Raw genomic sequence first — 20875 nt, 5'->3', positions numbered from 1 at the left:
TGCAATGAAGTGAAAGAAGATTTATTGATGGTCAGCACAGGCTTAGAGGGAAAAAACAGAGGAGTGGAAAACCAGCAGAGCAATCTGTATCAGTATGGCTTTGGTGACTATGGGCTAATTTAACACCAATGTCGTTCGACAATACATGTGAAAAGTATGTGTCATTTTTTCTCAAGTACCCAGCCTGCATGACGAAAAGATATTCTGTGCAACAAAACAAAATCCGGTTGATCTTTCCTGAGATCAAACACATTAAAAGAGCATTACACGATCAAATAATAGTTCAATAGCAAGTACTAGACTAAGCAGTGAAGTGTCAGGATTGATCGACACACATTAAAAATAAGTATAAAAAAATGACACAGCTCTACACTCAGTGCAACAACAATAGAAAACCAGTGGTTGACCATATAGCAGGATTCAGAGGCTAAAGGGTGGCATATAACCATGATGTCACCATGATGTCACCTCCCCTGCATGTGCTCACTTCACAGTGACGACTGACGTACTATGGATGGACTCCATGACAGCGGCCAGGCGGCTACACAGGTCATGGGATGACTTTCTCACTTTGGGTGGCTCTTTCAACACTACCCTCTCAGCTGAGCAGTCCAGAACCCTTGGCAAGAACTCACCCAACTTCTCCTGCTGGAAGTCTGTCATTCACCATACAAAGACAGAGAATTTATTGACTTAATGTTAATCCTTCTCAAATTACCTCACTTTATTTACTGTAGATATTACATATTAAGGGCCACATGAATAAAGCTCACCATCTATTTCCTGCCCCAGATAAGAGCACCAGTGACTTCTGATTGCATCAATCGCATCCATGTCCTCCTGTGTGATGCTGTCTCTGACCATAAGGTGCATGCAGGGAATGACATAGTCATTCAAAACAGTCACCCCCTCCTCTACATCGCTCTGCTCTGAGCTTTTAAACAGCGTTGCTGCATTCTCATTCAGCTCCTGCGAAATAACCACAGTTAAAATAAGAATTAATGCACAATGCATATAAGGAATAAAGCACTTGGGGGCTTGCTGCTATAGGAGAGCAACCAATTTGTCATTGTTAACAATTTCTATATTTGTATTTATTAAAGAATGTTGAATCAAAATTAAACTGTTACACTTGTTGAAGTATCATGTTGTGGGACAGCCTTAAAAAAGCTTCTGTTGTCACTAAATTATAGCTGCTTTAAACAGTTTCCGCACCTGCCTCTTTTTTCCTCTTACTTGAAGGTAATAAGACAAACTAATGAATCATTTCATATTACAGTCTAACAACTTTCTGTGTCTGAATGCTTAAGGTTACAGTGTTACTGCTGAAAGTTACAAAGCACTAGCATCGTAGACTCCTTTCCTTACAGAATATACAGTAGTTGCATAATAACTTTCTTCAAACATAAATTATATTATGTTTCATATGCATCGGCAACCGATACATACTGTACACATGTACATGTAAGTTGTTACTATATAAAAAATAATGTGTAAAACTGAGCAAATAAATATAAACTTGATTTCTGTACTTTCTTTTTTTTTTCAAAACACAAAGTTTTAAAACACTTGGTCAAATAGATAAAAATGAATAATATAATTAAACCACACACATTAAACCACACCTAAGCACTTTACTAAAATCAAATATCACAATATATATCATAAATGTCTTTAAGAACCGTGATATGAAGAACTGTAATTTTTCTATATTGCTCAACCCTTATATACAGTACAGTACATGCATACATACAGTACCTTCAGGCATTTTCTCCTGTAAAGTGCTATAAGATTGTGGTCCACTCCTCTCTTTTCCCCACTCTTAAGCAGGGCTGCATTGTCTTGGTAAGCATGTGCAAGATAAATCAGCGCCTCACGAATTCTTTAGAAGAGATATATCACAATGTTTAGTGTCATATAGTCAAATAAAATTATATGAACTCTGAATTATTTGTACATACTTCCCATTTTGGTATTGCTCAAGGCCTGTCAGCAAGTAGGCAAACACAGTCCTGAACATGCTGTAGTCGTCATGCCATTGCTAATGAGAGAGAAGATGTGCTTAAAAGTTAAATGTAACTTATGTCAGTTAACATATTTTTCAGATGATAAGATATAGAAATACTAAATTCTTCTGCATAAAGAACAATCTATATAATACATTTCTTAGTTGTCGTTTTCTGAAATTTACTAAACTATAGTATACTTCATTCACCTCAGGCTTGCTCATGGGGGACAAATACAAACACATTTAAATATGTTAAATATTAATCTTGAATTTTTGTATTACATTAACCTTTGTATGATATTAATCTTTTTTGTATTATGTTTATTTTTGTATTATGTTTCTTCTCTAAAGTTGCTTTAAGACAACGTCAATTGTTATACATTGGTAGCATGTAGTGCTATACAAACACATGTAGCAGTATACAAATACATTTAAATTGAATTCACTACACCATTTTTTTTTGCTTTAAAGTTTACATTTTAAAGCAAAAATATTGCAATCCTAGTCCACAACAGACTGCTAATCTGCAGTTTCTTATACATAATATTGTAATACTGTAATTCTATCATCATCCTGTTGTTAGCATCTTAGTAGAGGTCTATGGTAGGTTACATTCCTAAATTTGTATTGAGATTAAGATAGAAACACATAAAATTGGTGACAGACATACTGTACACACATCATATTCTTTCAGGGCTCTCAAGTTTTGAAGACAGGCAAGCGTGACATCTCCAAACCCCCAGTCTATCTCTCATCTCAAGTCATTTACTCTATTGTTGTGTTAGCATATCTAAGCAGTAGCTCATCAGTTAGCATATATCATAGCTGTATATTTCTTAGCTTTGCTGCATATGTAGGTTTCAATCTAGCTACAGTTCTGATTCCTGTTCCAAATGATGACAGCTGGGTCTTTGTTTACAAGTGTGATCTTACAAAAGTGTGTTATTTTCACTTCATGTATTAGCAGAAAATTTTAAGAACTAGCAGAGCAGCATGCTTAGTATAAAAACAAATAAACAAACAAAAAACAGAATGAATGACCACTGAAATTAATAAAACATTTTATCACAGCATCTGCTAAATACAAAATTAAATTAAATTAAATTAAATTAAATTAAATTAAATTAAATTAAATTAAATTAAATTAAATTAAATTAAATTAAATTAAAGTAAGAATGGTCAATGATTTTACCATGTACTCCTCCATGTCCATATCTTCTGGTCTGATGAGGCGAAGTTTGGTTCTGGCCTCCCTCATGATACTGATCGACCTAAAGTAGGAGAAATAAAATTGCACTATATTATACTAAAACACCAAATGCATATTAGCATTTAACTGGTTACATACATCACTGCACATGATTTTCATTAAGGTTAACTAGTTTTCATAAAGGTAAAGTAATGGCACCATTGGTGCAAGTAATCAAAACACCATCCAATTCAGTCAAAAACAATGACAGAATACCTATCGTCAAAGCTCAGGTTTCGGTCACCGAACTGCTCCAGCAAAGTTCTCTCGATGATTCGGTCAGGCGCTTTGTTCTGGAAGAGATAGACCAACACATGCTGGAGGCGAGGGTCCTGCTGAGGGGTGATCTCTTCCTGAGATATCTCATACAGTCTGGAGTACTCCTCATGAAACGCCTAGTGAAAAGCATCACAAAAACTGCCAGTCAAACCCTTAAAACTTTTGATTTTAAAAGACTGGGTGCAAGGTAATTATATATCTATCTATCTATCTATCTATCTATATCTATATATATATATATATCTATCTATCTATATATATATATATATATCTATATCTATATATATATATATATATATATATATATATATATATATATATATATATATGTGTATATATAGTTATTTCACTATGCTTGGAATGATTTTGGTTCAATTAGCAGATAATTTTGGTCAATTAAGCATTTTTTTCTTTCTGTTTAAGCATTTATTTGCATGCTAATCGATTATTGTTTTATAAAGAAGAAATCTTAAAATGAGAATAAATATTTAACAATCTAAATGTTCTATTTGATTAAGTCTTAAAATCTGAGTCCAGAATATGTTGTGACCTTTAGCATTCACTTACACAATAAACAACAATTAATTCACAACATCTAAACTCAGTATTATTGCAAATGTTCAAATTTGTGTTATAAACTCACCTCCGCTATCTGGGTTTCAAATGTGGATCTCATTATAGTAAAAAACTGTGGCTAATGTGGCTAATCTTAGTGTTAAAGGCAATTCCAACAGCAGTGTTTGAAATGTAAGACTTAAATATATACACTACCTTTATAAGCCCTGCCTCAGGACCATCCTTGTCAAAGACTTCTCTGGCTTTGGCTATGGCTAGGATAACACCCTGCATGGCCGGGGTAAGCATCATCTGTACAGTTCGAGAAAACAGAAAGTATATCAGAAAAAATTATTTAGAAGTACCTTAGAGGAAACCTCCTGAATTACAGTATGTTTATATTAACATATTCCTCATGTGTAATGTGATTTGGGTGTTAATTGTTTTGGTTGATTCTGAATTTTCTTTATTCCTTTGTGTTATTCCAAGTTAGTGGTTGTCTGTCACTTTAACACCAAACAGGTGACTCGTAAAGATTAATATGCAAGTCATTTGTGGTGAATATTCCACTAGGAATATATGACATTGACATATATGACATACATATGTTATTTAATTTTGTAGCTGCTCAGTGCTATTACCTCTTCGTTATATCCGTCCGCATCAGACAACACCAGGATCTTGCCCACATTAGGAATCTCTACCTCTGACACCTCGTTCTCTGTTTGTCTGGCCTCGGCTTGGCTGTCGTCTGCTGACGTAGCCTGTGATCCATCCTCTTCTGTCTTAGGTTGTGGCTCTAATGCTGCTTCAGTCTCTGTCTGCTCACTTACAGTCTGATTAATTATCTCAATCTCTGTCTTCTCATCCTTTTGAGTTGTTGATACAGTACTCTGAGAAAGGGATATAAACAAACCTAATGTGCCCTAAAAGTATATAATAAATGAATAAACAAATACGCTTTACACATAAGGTTTTTTGGCACAAACTACTCTGTATTCAGTGCTCACAACATGGCCTTTTATTTGTCCCAGGAGATTCATATCTGTCCACTAGCATTAAAATATACACCAGGTGCTCCTCTGAGTTTTTACTGCATCCTGAGGGGGGCCATCACAAAAGCACACATCTATGAATCCTCAACTCAGCTCAGATTAAAAAACGTCTTGCCACTAGAGGTCAGGACTCAACCACAAAACTGCAGTGTTGAGTGAAGAAACAGCTGTATGAGACTCATTCATCATCACACCTTGCTCTCTGGATTGATCCATGATTCAACACTTAACCCTTATAACTAAAGACAGAGCAACCTGCTAAAATGGAAATTATGACCCAGAATGCAGTTGCATGGTGAAAGAAGTGTCTTAAGCTTTGACATTTTATTTAAATGAGGGCTCATGTGGTTTTAACCGTCTGCAGCAGGTTGTGGTGTGTTTAAGGCATGCCTCTTACTGTGTTAGGGAGATTACAGAGTGAATCGACTACAGTACTAATTACAAACAACATAAATAAAGATGGAAAACTACCTGAAAGTGAGTAATCTGACTTTATTTAGTTAACTTTCAAATAAAACAATCCTGTATGATCTTTACTAGGGTTTTAAATAAAAAAATACAAAAATAAAGTAGAACAGTGTCTATAGAAGCATTTTTTACAACAATCAAAGCCTAAACACTACCTTACAATTTCTCCAATCAGTGGAGTGGAATACAACATCTTGGACTCAATTTGGTACCTAATATTATAATTGTGTGATCTGTAAATTATATAATTAATAAAATAAAATCTGTAAATTATGTAATTAATAAAAAATTAATTCATTGCATTCCTTCAATTATCCAAGCATCAGTCAATCATGTGGCAGTGCAATGCATTAAATCATTCAAACCCAGGTTAAGAGCTTTAGTTAAAGTTATCGTCAAATATCATACAGGGGAATAAATGTGATTACAGTGAAAATCAGTGAGCAGCGATTCTGCAGGTGGAAAGGCCTTAATGATGAGAGAGGTCAGAGGAGAATGGAAGTCTACAGTATCTCAAAAAACTCTTTACATCAACAGTGAGCAGAAAAGCATCTTAGAATGCTCAACATGTCAACCCTTGATGCAGATGGTCTATGACAGCAGAAAACTACATCAGGTTCTACAATAATCATCCAAGAACAAGAATCTGAGGTTACACTGGGCAGAGACTTACTGAAACTGGAGAGTAACAAACCAGCACTGTTTTTGCAATCTGCAACTGTGCACTTTATATATATTTATCCACCACCTGTATTTTAGCTTTAATTAGAAAAAAACCCCCACACAAATCACTACTTGTTTTGATATGGAGTCACCAAACCAAACACAATTCCTCTGTACAATAACCTGCATGATGTTTACAGGAGCTGAGTATGAGAACTATTTTTAAACCGGATCAGCTGACACATACCTGACTCTCATCCAGCTGGCTGTGGGTCAGACTGAGAGAGGATGCATCTTCAATCCCCTCTGTTACCCCCTCACTGCTCTCTGGTGACGAGTCAAGAGCTACCACTCTGGCTGAGGCTTCTGTAAAGCAGAAGCACTGTCATGTGACGAGCTACAACAGATGCAACCAGCCATCATACAGTAACTCATCTGGAAAAGTAGCTGACCTTCTGAATCCTTAAGCGGCTCCTGTTCTGCCTCTGGAGTCAATTCATCAGGTTTCTCATGGTTGTTTTCTTTTTCTGGCTCTGAATTTGGGTGCTCTGGTTCTGCAGTCTTCTCCTCTTTGCTGGTGGGAGACTGTGCTATGGGAATCTGTGGCTCTTCCTGAGATGCCTGATGGAGTTGCTTCTCCCATTCCCGCAATTGCTGCTGGAACCAACGGTTGTCCTCTTTGACGTAACGCTTTAGTACCGGAGGAAGGGAATCCATGCCTTGCAGAACCTGCCCTGTCTCACTGTCTGCATCCTCTAGCGTTAACACAATTGAGAGAGCAGTGAAACCCAGCAAAGACATAAACATGGAATAGTATAAGCATCTTGGAATGCATCCTTGTAACTTATAACACAACCTTATAACACAACCCTATTAGCAGGTGCACCGAGCAAATGCTGCTATTTAAAGTGTTTCAAGCATTCCACTATCCTGTTACCAATTAATATTAATAAAAATAGCATGTTATTAATAACATCAGTGCTATGTCTCTCCTAATATGCATAGTATGATATCCTTCGTAAAAGACCTTTTTAGCAGTAAAATATTTTATGGCTGAAAAATATCGAAAAATATATAGTTTTGCCGAGCTGATTATTATTGAAGCTTGTATATGTATGTATGTGTACATATGCATACCAGTTCTTGGACACATGTCAAAAAGAAGACTATCAACAAAGAAAATTAATTTTCAATCCAACAACTGTACACCAATCATCAGCAATTTACGTGGCAGCGGCACAACGTATAATATAATGCAGATACAGGTCAAGAGTTTCATGTCAAATTAAAACTTGAATGGGAAAAAATATAATCCCAGTGACTTTTAGTGTGAAATGGTTGCTGGTTCCAGGTGGGCTGGTTTGATAAGAGGTCAGAGGATAATGGTCAGATTGTTTAAAGCTACAGTGACTCAGAATAGCCATTCTTTACGACTGTGGCTGTAACACAATATGTTGATGAGCTACAACTGCAGATGGCCACATCGGGTTAAAATTATGCCAGACAAGAACAAAAATCTGAGGCTACAGTGGGCACTGGTTCACTGGCAATGGACAGTTTGTTTATCATTCTTAAATGAACATTCTCCATCATTATTAAAAGAGAATCCTGCTGGGAATTTATATAAACAGCTTTTGGGTGGCACAATAATATAAATTTGTGCCATATGTATACATATAGACAAAGGAAGGACAGACCATGCTTATGTCTATACCCTGATATAGCACATCCAACATCTGCCATCTCTGAGTAATAGTAAGTAAGTACCTTCTATAAGATGTGATAGTCCGTCATTAATATACATGAGACAGTAAGCACTGGCATTGGTAATTCCTCCATAAGAGTCTCGCACCAGCTCCTCCCATGATGACTCAGTCACCATCACATCATTGTACTTGAGCCAGCGTTTATGGTTGTGATCATAGATGTAAGCCCAGTAATGACCAGCAGAAGCCTGTCCCTCATGGACAAGAACTGCATGTAGCCTGTATGACACCTGGAGAGAAATATTACTGTCTCAGTGAGGTGGGCAACACCTTCAATTCAAGAGTATATCTTAGAGAAAATGTCTTTAATATAAGCGGATTTATCTAATAGTTTACCTTTCTTTTTCACTCTTCATTATTATTCCTTTATTACTCCTTTATTAATATAATCTAATAAATCAAATATAAGATTATTTAGCATATTTTATAAGCTTTTACACATTTAAATTTTTAAAATTGTATTAGAAAGAAATTGAGATTTTTTTGTAGAAATAAATGCTTAAAATACTAACAAAAATTTGGCAATAGAACAAAACATGCTTAGAATTTGTAACATACATCTAATAAAATGATAGGCTTAAGGTTAATAATCCTACATTTTATTGTAATCATGAAACAGGAAATATTAGATAAAGGTGACAATATTTCAGGCACTTTCACTTTCTAAGATGCCATTTTTGTAGTGTGAATTAGTTTTAGGTTATTGTCACTTCCAGTTAAAGATTTTTTTTTTAATCCCAGCTGTTTGTCAGGTGTGAGTTAATATTTTTCAATTTGCACTCATCTGCTATGTTTATGCTTAAAAATGAACGTCCCTGCACTGGCCAGGGTGAAAAAAATAAATAAATAAATAAATAAAATAGGCCATTTGGGATTAAAACTGTGCTTACTGAGACCCTGTCTCAGTATAAATTCAGGGCCAAAACAGTCACCTGTACTACAACCTGGATTTGATAACGCACACTATTTCTGTCTCTTAATTACAATGTAAACAAGTTGTTTCATTCAAAGATACTGCTGTTGCTCTTAAATCAGTTTATAGCTGGCTCAATAGATTTATTTCCATCAGCAAGATAAGAAATTAGCAAGCAAAATATGTGCCATTCTATGAACCCTATTGGATTCCAGTGGGGCTGAATTATGGTACACAGCCAAAATCAGGTATGGATCAAAAATGAGTTTTTGCACTAATACAATCATACATGATCTTTAAGAAGAGATGTCTATAAATGTATATAATAATGTTTCTAAACTTCCTTAATAACTTTCTAAACTTGCCTAGCTTTCAAGAAAGAATGTGCTACATAACTAACCTTTTTGACAAAGGCAACAATGAATAAAGGTGAGTATAAATATAATGCATATAAATATAATAGTTTACATGGTCATATGTATTATATCTATGTATTACATGATAAATTAAATGCAAATGAATTTAATATCAGCAGTATTATGGTGTCTATCTATCATCCTTATCCCTTTGTTTAACCAGAATTTCAAATTGCAACAATTTTAGTTCTTCGTGCTAATGATTATTTCTAATAATAAAATATCTATGTGAAATCTATAAGCAAATTCTGATCCTGTGTCATCATGAAACTGTTCCTACTCAGAGTCTTTTGTGCATGCAATTTTCTTAAATGAATTAAAGGAGATTTGATTATGTTTGATTAGTTATCACAGCAGGGTTTCATGCCACCCCCTCCTTTTTTATTACACTTCTCTTTCTCTTTTTGACCAAAGCCAACTAAAATACTGAAAATCGTTTTATTTTAGCAATTAGGTATGATTCCAAAAATATGGCTCAATTATTTTTATTAATGTTTAATTTTATTTAACATTTCTGCCCACAATGATCACTCCCACTCACTAATATGTCACAGACTGAAAATTAGGCCATAGGGTGAAAAAGATGAAGTCTGTAGAGCCAAGAGCTGTTTTGGAATATAGACTTTACCTGACACAGACTGTTATCTGAGTACATCCCCTCCAGAGCCTGGCTGACCTTGTCAATGCTGGCCTTGAGCTCTGAACAGAAGGAGAAAACAGCAATCAATAGGGTGCACCTGAGGCCAGGCTCCTGATACACTCAAACACATTAGGATATCTGTTGGAAAATAAGGCTGTGCTCTAATACAATACGGTAAAGGGCACAACATGCGGCCTCATGAACAAACAGTCGATACTGCACAGCTGAAAGGAACAAAACAGCTTCTGCAACAGTTGTGGAGAACAATGATTGCTTTTTTTCTGTTTTCTTGTAAAGGCAGAGGTCTAGGTAATACTTCACACCGAGAGAGAAAAATGCCGTAAGTGTCTGAAGGGCCAAGAGGAGGACGCACCATTCATGTTGTTCTCTGCCTCGGTTCTCCAGCGCTGCAGGCAGCCCCTGACAAAGTGCAGCTCCTCCTCGCTCACGCTGACAGGCACCGGGTGCCGAGGCCAGTCAGCAGGGGGTCTACACTGGGTGAAGGGCTTGTGGATAGGCGTCCTCTGTGTAGAGCTCTGTGTGCAGCCTGAACCATCTGATGAGCCGGCATCATCTGTTTCTGTTTGGCTAACAAGGGTTACAGTGTGCACAGTGCACTCATTACTACATTTTTCATGTGAGTGTAATCACATGTTAAAAACCTCACTAAGCTGCAAGTTATGTGACAGCGTATTCATATTATGTGCATACAATCACATACATAAAATAATTATAAATATGGGGGTGCAGAATACATCTGTTTTCTGGTACTGCTTGTCCTACCCAGGGTCATTGGGAATCAGGGGATTAAGGGCACAAGGCAGGGGATACCCTGGATGGAGTGCCAACACAATCCAACTCACACACCCATTCACACAATAGAACTCATTTAGAAATGCATCAGCCTACAATGCATGTGTTTGTACTGTAGGAGGAAACAGGAGTACCCAGAGGCAACCCCCCAAAGCACAGGGAGAAATTGCAATTATGTCCACACCAGGAGATGGGAATCTAACACGTCAACCTCAGGGGTTCTACTTTAACTTCAATGATATGTGAAGTTCACTAAAGTCAATTAAGCTTTCTTTCACCCTTGTTTAATCAGATCTGATATGATGCATGGTAATTTCCGATTGTAATAGGTTAAACTGCACATGCAAAAAGAGAGTGGACTGTGAGTGATCTACAAATAATTATTTGATGAATTATAAGTCATTATTAGTGTTGGTGCTTGCCTGGTGTGTTCTGAGATGGGTTCTGTGTGTGCAGGAGTGCTGACAGGTCCTGCTGAAGCAGGAGAGGTGCTTGCGTTTGTCTGCTTTGAAGTGGCAAACTCTAAAACATACTGCAGCATGTCTGTTAGCGAGTACTTGTTCGGCCCGGAACCGTAGTTTTTATAGCTTGAAATCAAAGAAAAAATTCATTAAGTCAGAGACTGTGTAAGTTTTGCAAAAAAAATGTCTACTGTTATAGCGCTGACAAATTGTGTCATTTATTCCTGACCTTTCAAGTTTCTGCTGAAGAATTGTTAACTGGTCCTTGAGCCTCTTTACCTCTGCTCTTCTTCCATGTGTATGTTCAACATTTTTATGAAGGTATCTATTGAGAGAATAACAAAAATAGCCACAATGAGCAACAAATTCTCCAGTGGAAAGGCTTTCCTTTATTCCAAATTGAATTGGATATGCTAGGTGTATGAAGTTTAGCACTAGACTGCATGTAGCTAACTATTCAGTAAAAATAACATTATCTTAATATTTTATAAGCTACCATTGCAGAAAGTGGCTGTCAGTGATGTATGCCAGCTAAACATAAATAGTTAGCTAGCTAATAGCAACAGTGAATATGGTATTATATAAAACTTTGTGTTACAGAGAGAGGTTGTAATTAGCTAAGCTATCTATCCATTATTTCTTATCTATCCATAAGCTACCAAATATAAACTGTTTGATAAATGAAAAAACATTAAAGTGTTAAAAAAATAATAATATTGCAGTAGCCAAAATCGACTTGTTGAGATAATTAGGATAAGATAGCTTAGCACATTTACATGGATTTCATTATAATAGATTCCTTTGTATGTCACAGGTCAGCACACCAGCTTCAAGATGGCAGATATTGTTCTAGCCTTAAAAACACTATTCAATCAATTTTATTAGCTAGCTAGCAATTTATGCTAGCAACCTTATGTACTTTACTGACAGCCTCTTTCTGCAACACTAGCTAGCTTTCCAAAACCCTCTTTTTCAAACAGAAATCTGCCATACAGTGTACACACATAAAATTCTGATACAGTCTTTTTTGGAGCAAATGAATCATGATTTAGGATTGTAGTCTCTCTAATGCTTCTTAGTTAGCAACATCAGCATTGTAGATTCAGTGTAAAAGTATAGAAACAAATTTCAGACACCAAACATCTCTTCAAACACCAAACGACACAACATCTTTATTGCATTTTTAACCTTTTCTTTTTTAAAATAATTAAATACAATACAAAAACTATGTAACACAGCTTTGGCTAAATAGTAACTATTTTAATAAGTTCTCACCTGTCCATGTAGACAATCTGGGGGAACTCAAGCTTTTTGTGTATTTTTTCTGGTCGTCCTAAAGATTGATTGAACTCGAATCTAGAGAGCTCAAAGGTCAACACTGGTGGCAGTTTGGAGAACCATCGCTTTAAAAAATAGTTTCATGCATAAAGAAATGATATTATTTTGCATTTATATTCATAAGAGCATCAAATAATGAGAGCACAACAAACATTGATTATAAATCACAACACTGACCTCCTGTCCAGACGACACAGTTTGATCACTGTGCAGTGATTCGATCTCTGCTGCTACCATCGCACCCTCCAGGCACTCGTCCAAATTATTGAACCCGTTCACCTGCAGAGGGTACTGACCAAACTGCTCGATGGTAGAGAGGATCTTACCTGTATTCATCAAAATGTACAATATTACAAAAATAAAACAACATCTAGACAACATATAATAACAAAATGATATTTTTCCACCTACCCTCATGAATTCTCTGAGCTACGAATGTCCCATAGAAAAGCTGAACCATTGGGTTGTCCTGTTTATCTTCTGGATTACTGGAGAATCAGAAAGTCGATATATCAGTGAAGTTATTTCAAATTCAGTGATAAAAATAAGTCAGGCTCTATTTTCCATTTCCAAATGCGTACCTGCCATTAGCTGCCAGCTGGAAGGCATCCTCGAGCCAGTCGAGCAGCTTATGTGTGAACTCACTAACATCCTAAAACAGACACGTATGTTACCTCTCTCACACCGCCTCCTCTCCTTAACCATATCAGTGTGTGTACCTTAACCATCTGTTGCACACATATGGCACATCAAGGTGACAAATGAAAGAAATAAACAACACAAAGTGCCTTAGAATTCTTTTAGGCCAGCAAAACAGCTCCAATGCACTCCAAGTCTGTGGATCTGTACTGGAAGAGATGAGCACTAGTTTCCCCAAAGACATTTTCCCAATTAGTGTTTTAATGATGGTGATCAAGAACCCTAAGTCACCACTCAATCACCTGTAGGTGTTCAACTGGGCTGAGGTCTGCTGACTATGAAGGGCAGAGCATATGAACAACATGTTAACACTTAATTAATGCTCATGTTAACATGTTAGCGTATGATTTTTCTCATCCTCAACAAACAATTTACTGAACACGTATGCTGTGGTGATATGAGAATGTCCATCAGGATAGAAGGGTTTCATCATAGGAAACTGTATTGATCTGCAGTCTCTCTAAAAAGACCCAAGCAATGGCCGTAATAAACAAATGCCCTACACGGCAAAAGAGAATCCGTGCCTTTTCATTATCTATTTGATCCACTGAATTCTTCTGTGACCCAGAACCACATAGGTTTTGTGTGGCCTAGGTTTTGATGTAGACATGTACAGATAAATGTTTATACACTCTCAATAAGTACTCTAGGGTACTAAACTGCAGCTTTCATTATCTCTGGGATGTACCCTTATCTTTATCAAATTACTATTCACCTGGAAATGTGGCCTTTCATTATCTCTGGGATGTACCCTTATCTTTATCAATTTATCATTCACCTGGAAATTTTAAACTGACTCAAGCTATATAAATAATTTAAAATGTATTATAAGCCCAAAGACATACAATATGCACCAAAACATATAACAGGCGTATACGAGATAAAGGGAGAGAGACATAAAGAGAGTGCATCTTGAGGACAGCTGTCTTCTAAGGCTCTGTTTTTATGTATAATAATCAATTGTGCCTTGTTTACTAAACCAGTGTCAGTGTACCTGCTGCGCCTCGCTGGTCCTAAAAGCGTCCCTGAGCAGCTCCACAGCCGCAGAGGGGTCCACAAACCTGCGATTAGAGCCCACCATCAAGGCAAAGAGGCACTGCAACTCCTGCATAAAGGCTATGTTTCTTTTCTCCTACATATAAAGGGAGAGACATATGAGGGCGTTACATATACAGTCAGAGTACTTCTCACTAAGACAACAAACAAGCGATTCCACCAAATATGTAATCTAGCTAAATCACGCTCTTATTGAAAGGTACTCCCAGCAGCACTTTTCTGTCCCAGAAGGGATCTAAAGATCTGAGCGTGTTAGAGTGTTTGTCAGAATATGAGCCAGATCTTTGCAGGCGGCTGATTACTCACAGAGTGGCTCTTGCATTTCTCCAGCACGCGTTCAGACAGGCAGTAATTGAGCACCAGTCTGCGAAACACCGGCAGATGGAACAGAGACTGAAAACAACAAGAGCGAGAAAATTTTCTGTGACTCATGTATATCATCATTTGCTTTCATTTCATTTTCATTTACCACAAGGCATATTCGTCAATAGGGCGTAATGGCTGGGGTGGATTCTGGGATGTAAAACACTCCGAAGTGGGTAATTACTGGGGTCAGAACTGAGGTTAACATCAATGCTTTTTGTCATACAACAAAATGACTGGGGGCGGATGAGCTGTCAAGTACTGGAGCGGAGCTCATTAATAGTCGAATAGTGCACACATCTGCACCAATTAACCTATGCCAAGTCAAAAATCTGCTGCTCTGTTTCAAGCAAATCTAAAGAAATTAGATTTTATATATAAAATAAAGTTTTTAGCCAAACAAACAATGTTTTCTGGGTTCAATTCCAATTAATGTAACCCAGTTAAATTATAAGCCAAAAATAAATCAATCAATAAAAAAAATGTTGATACCAAATAGCAACTTGCAATTACTTACAACGAAGATATGTGACAAGCTCCTGCTCCAAAAATCCACACACTAAATTTTTGCTACAGAGAATAAATGTGAACTGACAGCATTTTGTTATTTGACTAATCTTATAATTTCAAACTTATTTATAACAAACATAGCCTTCAGAGTTCATAGCAGTGCATATCATGCTGCACTATTTAATTAGCTCTGCAGTCTTTCAATATCAATAAAGACTTGAATTTCAACACAGATATCTGAGAAGCCTGGCTAAAATCACTCTGGAATGGCTGTAATAAAATTAGAATGGCGAGATGCTTTGGCATCAGAGAGAAAGTGAAGCTCATCTTTTTAAGCCTCCTGTCATTAGCAACGGTAGTAATTTCATTTGCACAGTATGGCTAGATTACAAGATAAGAACAGGTAAGATAAGAGCGCTGAAGGGTTTTTGTTTGGTACAGGACACAAGGTACACCAATTTAAGCCAACATCACGTAAAGGATTAACAATATTCAAGAAAATTTTAGGTCTAGTACAGTATGTAAATACAATTTTAATTCATTAAAATTATACAATGTACAATACAATATGTAAATACGTTGTTGAGTTTGCTTTAAATTATATTTTCATAAAAATTTTAAAAGTAAACAATAAACTGCTTCCTTGGTTATGTTAGAAAGATAAAACTGTACAAACACCCCTTCAATTGGTCACTACTTTTTGTTAATGATTCATGCTGCCTCCTTATTTTATATTCATTCATTGTGAAGACAAATTATCAGCATCTCAGGCAAAATATTTTTATAAATTATATTATTGCTTTTATATTAACAACAAAGTTCATACAGTTCACCAGAAAAGGGATTTTAAAAAGGATAAATGGATTTCAACAGCCTGTCTAATTGTTGATATTGTGAAATTTACAGTAAGGGAACTTGTATATTGCATTTTTGGAAGGATTCTCCAGTGTCAGCAATTAGAATTTTTTTATTTTAGAATTGTCTAAAATCAATAGGGTGTCTTAAACATAAGAACAATTGGTTTAATTGATAAGATCAATTAAACCTCTTTCCCCCCATTTTTTCTCTGCATATTACTCCCGTTTTGGAGTCCTTGCATTGGCTCCCCTTTATGTTTAGGGTTGATTTTAAGATTCTGATGCTCACCTACAAGGCCTTACATGGGTTGGCTCCTCAACATCTGACTGAGCTTTTAATTCCTTATATTCCAACTCATGACCTTCGTTCTTCTGAAACTGGTCTTTTAACTGTTCCTTTAACTCGTTTAAAATCGATGGGAGATAGGGCCTTCTCTTCACTAGCTCCAAAACTGTGGAATTCTTTACCAAGTGAGATAAGGCAAGCAACATCTCTTGGTACTTTTAAATCTCAACTTAAAACTCATTTTTTAGGGTAGCTTTTAATTTGACTAATTTGTAATTTTACATAGTGCTCATTTTATAGTCTACTTTGTTGTTTTAATTTTAATCTTTATATTATGTCTGTATTTTTCTTGTTTTTATTTTGCTTTTGTAAAGCGCTTTGAGATGTTCTTTTAAAGGTGCTATAGAACATAAAGGTTATTATATTATAAAATAAACACAGATGTTCATTTATTGTATAATGTACATGACATACCTAAAACTGTATCATGTAGCTGGAATATGAAAATATGAAAAATGCATCAGCACTGAATGCAGCATTAAAAAATATAGTAAGTTTAATACAAATGGATAGACTAGTTTGTGACAGTCTTAAGAATGTCTAAAGTAAACTAATATCCTCAAGATTGTAATTACTGGTCAGACAAAAAGAGGGATTGCGCAAATCTCCAAGTAGACAGCAGCCTACCTGGATGACGGCGCTGAACCAGCAAGTATTTCCTACGTTGCGGATGCCCACAGGCCAACCTTCCTGCCTAATCCAATCCGCAGGACTGCACATCTCTCCTGACGCTTCATTTATCTTCCTCTTGACATAGACTGCATTCTCCTCAGCACTGGCCTCCAGAGCCCTGTTTAAGATTTTTTTGTAGTATATTTTTCAGTGACAGTTCCTGCTTTTAATGCTTATGGTTTATGATATATGTAGGCTTTCCTTGAATGTGATGATACCTGTGGAGCTCTCTCTCCTCTGCCTCGGCCTGCTGAGACTCCTTAAGGCTGAGTTCAATGGCAGCCTGAAGTTCATCATTAACCGAATCTACACACAGGTGTTACATCTGTTGGCTTCTATTTAAAATTGTGGATGTCTTTCTATACTATAGTAAGAAAGTCTAATCAATAAGATTTTTTTCTTGAGTTTAGAATATTTTGAGTGATTTCAGTCTGTAACAAATCATGTTACACTGTCTGATCTAATTTATTAATTCTCTGAGTTAATTGAATAGATAATTTGATCCATCTTTCCTATAGGAGCACTTTATCTATTGCCTTGCACATAATATGCACAATAAGCACTGTGAAACCTAGGAATGACTCATTATATTCAATTCAATTCAATTCAATTTGATTGTATTTGTTGAAGTGACATTGTTCCAAAGACTCTTGACAGAAAACTATAAATTCAGGACATTCATTTATACATTTATCCCAGGTGATGGTGGCAAGGACAAACTCCCAGGGACAATATGAGGAAGAAACACTGAGAGAAGCCAGACTCAAAAGGGAACCTATAGCGTGATAGTGTAATTATAAATAATACCTTTCTATAACTGTGTACTATACGATCACAAAGTACACTTGTGTAACCAGCAAATTCATTCTAGTTTCACTGTGAAGTTTATTTTGTTGACATCATCAGTTGATCACTAATGTCACTCTAGATGAGGGCATCTCCCAAATGCTGTAAATGTATATGTAGTATTTATTTTATAAATTATTTTCACCTGGAACCATTTTAGGATTTTAGTTATTTTAAGACTGTTTAAGGGTTATTTTTTTAAATAAACTCTAGTTAGGAGTTAAATTTTCCTATATATACTAGTAGAATTTTTACTCTATATGTTAGGTCTTACTGCTGTGTTGATTCGAAGCGTCTATGTGCTGCTCTGCAGTAGCAGCTTCCTCAGGTACTTGCTCCTTCTCTGCCGTTTGTGTCGTAAGAAGCCCAACAGCATGGCTAACGTCCCCCTGGCTTTCCTGCAATCAAAATAAATTAATGACTGACTATGCTAAGGATTTCTTATTTGTGAAATATAAATGTCAGCACGTTAATCCTTTGTTTTGATGCGCTGGTGTTTCAAATCTAACTGCACAAGACATGGTGTCGTTTCCATGTTTGCAAACAGCAGTTTGGTTTCAAATGCCATCTTACATTACTGCTTATGTTTATGCTGTTAGCTCAGAGAGGAGGGGCGTAGGCTTGAACCTACATTAAGGGCATGTTGGAGAACTTGGAGGTCCTGAATGCCAGTTATCTCCCTCAGCTGGTTAAACAGCATCTGATTCTAAACAAGCAAACAAGAAAAAAATTAATTATTCATCTCTGTCTATTTATTTTTTTCCAACTTAGTGTTAGGTGAAATGATCTCATAATATCAGTGTTGTGATACTGTGATAAATTCAGAATACTGATAATACTGCACTGTTCTATTAGTGTTAGCAGTAAATCTATTGTAAACAAAATAATAAACAATCAGATTATATAATATCATATATTATATGTTATATAAAAACATATTCATAGATTATTTAAAAACAATATGTTTTCATATTGAATACTTCAGAATACTTTTTCTTTTCCCAGATGGGTGTTTAAATAGATTTTTGGGAACTGTTTACTTATTAAACTAACTAGATTTTATACATTTTTATACATTTCATAAACATTACTTAATTGAATTTAGATTTTGAAACCACTTTTTTCAAATTTTGCCTGCCATTTTCATCATGATACATATTATGTTGAACCTTTTTTAGAATTGTATTTTTTTTACAACATAACATTTTTAATTCTGATTGCTTAGTCTGATTTCTCTGATAAACAAATAAAAAAACATGTTAAATAAAAAATATTAAGAAAAGCATTTAAAAATTGATATAGTGATGCTTTCATTAAGGTCAAGGAATCTCCAGTGATAGCAGTTTTCCAGCATAGGAAAGTACAGTATAATCTTTTTTTCTCTGGTTTCTATGTATCATGAAAATTTGTGTTATTATTGTAATAAAATTACAACGGTGAGAAAAAAGGTGGAGGAACTGAGCGATTGCAATAATTTTTTCAGTAGATAAAATTAAACTAATAGAAAAGGAAAGTTAAGTAAAAAAATACAATTTTGTTTGTTTGTTTTAGCGGATTTATACAGTAATAATAGTAAAAATAATAATAATAACCTTTATTTTCTATAGCACCTTTAAAAGCATTTTCAAAGCGCTTAAAAACAGTGTTTCCTCTGTATTGTTAGTTAGAGAAACTAACTAACATGTTGTATATTGCACATCGTGAAAATGAAAGTATCCTGATGGAACTCTGTATTTGTAAAGGTGAATAGAGACAAAGACAAATTCTAAAGGAAACACTCTCATAAACCATAGCTTTATCTTATAAATTACACCCCTAGGTACAATAGGCATACACTTCATATTAGGGACTTGTTTGTGATAAAATCTCTGTCCACTCTTCTGAAATCTGCTCATTGTTAACTGTTCTTGTGGAACATTTATGCCCATGGCATAGGTGGCATGTAAACATTAACAAGTCAGATAAGAAAAGCATGAAAGCCGGATCTATATAAAGCAGCTCTGGTAGCAGGTGGGAATGTCTGAACGGCAGTAATGGTGGACAGAAGCACTAGCCTGGGAGCTGGAGACATATATGGAGAGCTGAAGGCCTGGTAGTCCTGGCTCATGCTCTATTTTAGGCCCTGACACAGATAGCACCACTGTTTATGACGCCTCTCATCCTGGCACCAGTGTTTGGTTGACAAAGAATTAATGGAGGAAAGAAAAACAGTCACCTGTGACCAACTATTTAAACGTGACCTAGAATAAGTCATAGGTTAATGATTTCACCATTTGATGGTGGAAAAAAAAGGGGAGAAATAATGCACATTTTCACGTGTCACTGCTACTGATCAGTGTATCAATGATACTGATAAACGATGCAAATTTTATGACATCACAACTTACATCAGAAGAAAAAAGGAAATATTTCTGAATTTTGAATTTTACTCATTGTTCTCTAATAAAATACCAAACCATGTGTCCATGATGTTTTTACACTCAATTAGCAGTCAGAATGAGTCAGGAATAAATCCATATCAGCGCTTACATGACAATAACCCACATGACGTGAATATAATGACCGCAACAAAAAGCGCACTTCTCACCGCACAGTTTTCCACATGTTCGCAATCCTCTTGAACTCTCATGGCAGAACAGTTTGACTTTTAATTTCCCCCAGATTTCTTCGTCCGGACTCCGGAGTGTGACCTACTCCATGGATCACTCCCACACACACACACACACACACACACACACACACACACACACACACACACACACACGCACACACACACACACACGCACACGCACACGCACACACACACGCACCGCAGAGACCGCACTAGTAACTACCCTATGTATTTAGTCATCCTTTTATTTATAAAAGTGATGTGCTCACATCAGAGTATTTTACCAACCAC

General features: G+C 36.0%; 1 protein-coding gene across 1 annotated transcript; it reads right to left on the bottom strand.

Annotated features, from left to right (window-relative positions):
- Positions 1–5: 5 nt before the first annotated feature.
- Positions 6–20779, bottom strand: usp28 (ubiquitin specific peptidase 28). Its single transcript, XM_027134086.2, has 26 exons — positions 20561–20779; positions 18605–18679; positions 18248–18371; positions 17346–17433; positions 17083–17245; positions 14686–14772; positions 14318–14455; positions 13206–13276; positions 13036–13112; positions 12802–12950; positions 12562–12689; positions 11516–11611; positions 11248–11412; positions 10386–10600; positions 10001–10071; positions 8045–8273; positions 6730–7032; positions 6525–6643; positions 4733–4984; positions 4308–4403; positions 3474–3652; positions 3201–3279; positions 1962–2041; positions 1759–1882; positions 774–969; positions 6–656 (listed from the first exon to the last, which is right to left on the bottom strand). Exons 1-26 carry the CDS (start codon positions 20600–20602, stop codon positions 484–486), a joined length of 3519 nt encoding a protein of 1172 aa, XP_026989887.2. The 5' UTR covers positions 20603–20779; the 3' UTR covers positions 6–483.
- Between the last annotated feature and the right edge of the window lie 96 nt (positions 20780–20875).

Source organism: Tachysurus fulvidraco, chromosome 21, assembly GCF_022655615.1.
Source record: "Tachysurus fulvidraco isolate hzauxx_2018 chromosome 21, HZAU_PFXX_2.0, whole genome shotgun sequence".
In the NCBI taxonomy this organism is placed as follows: Eukaryota; Metazoa; Chordata; class Actinopteri; order Siluriformes; family Bagridae; genus Tachysurus; species Tachysurus fulvidraco.
The sequence above is the reverse complement of the archived record's forward strand: the minus strand, read 5'-3'. Positions and strand labels throughout refer to the sequence as shown.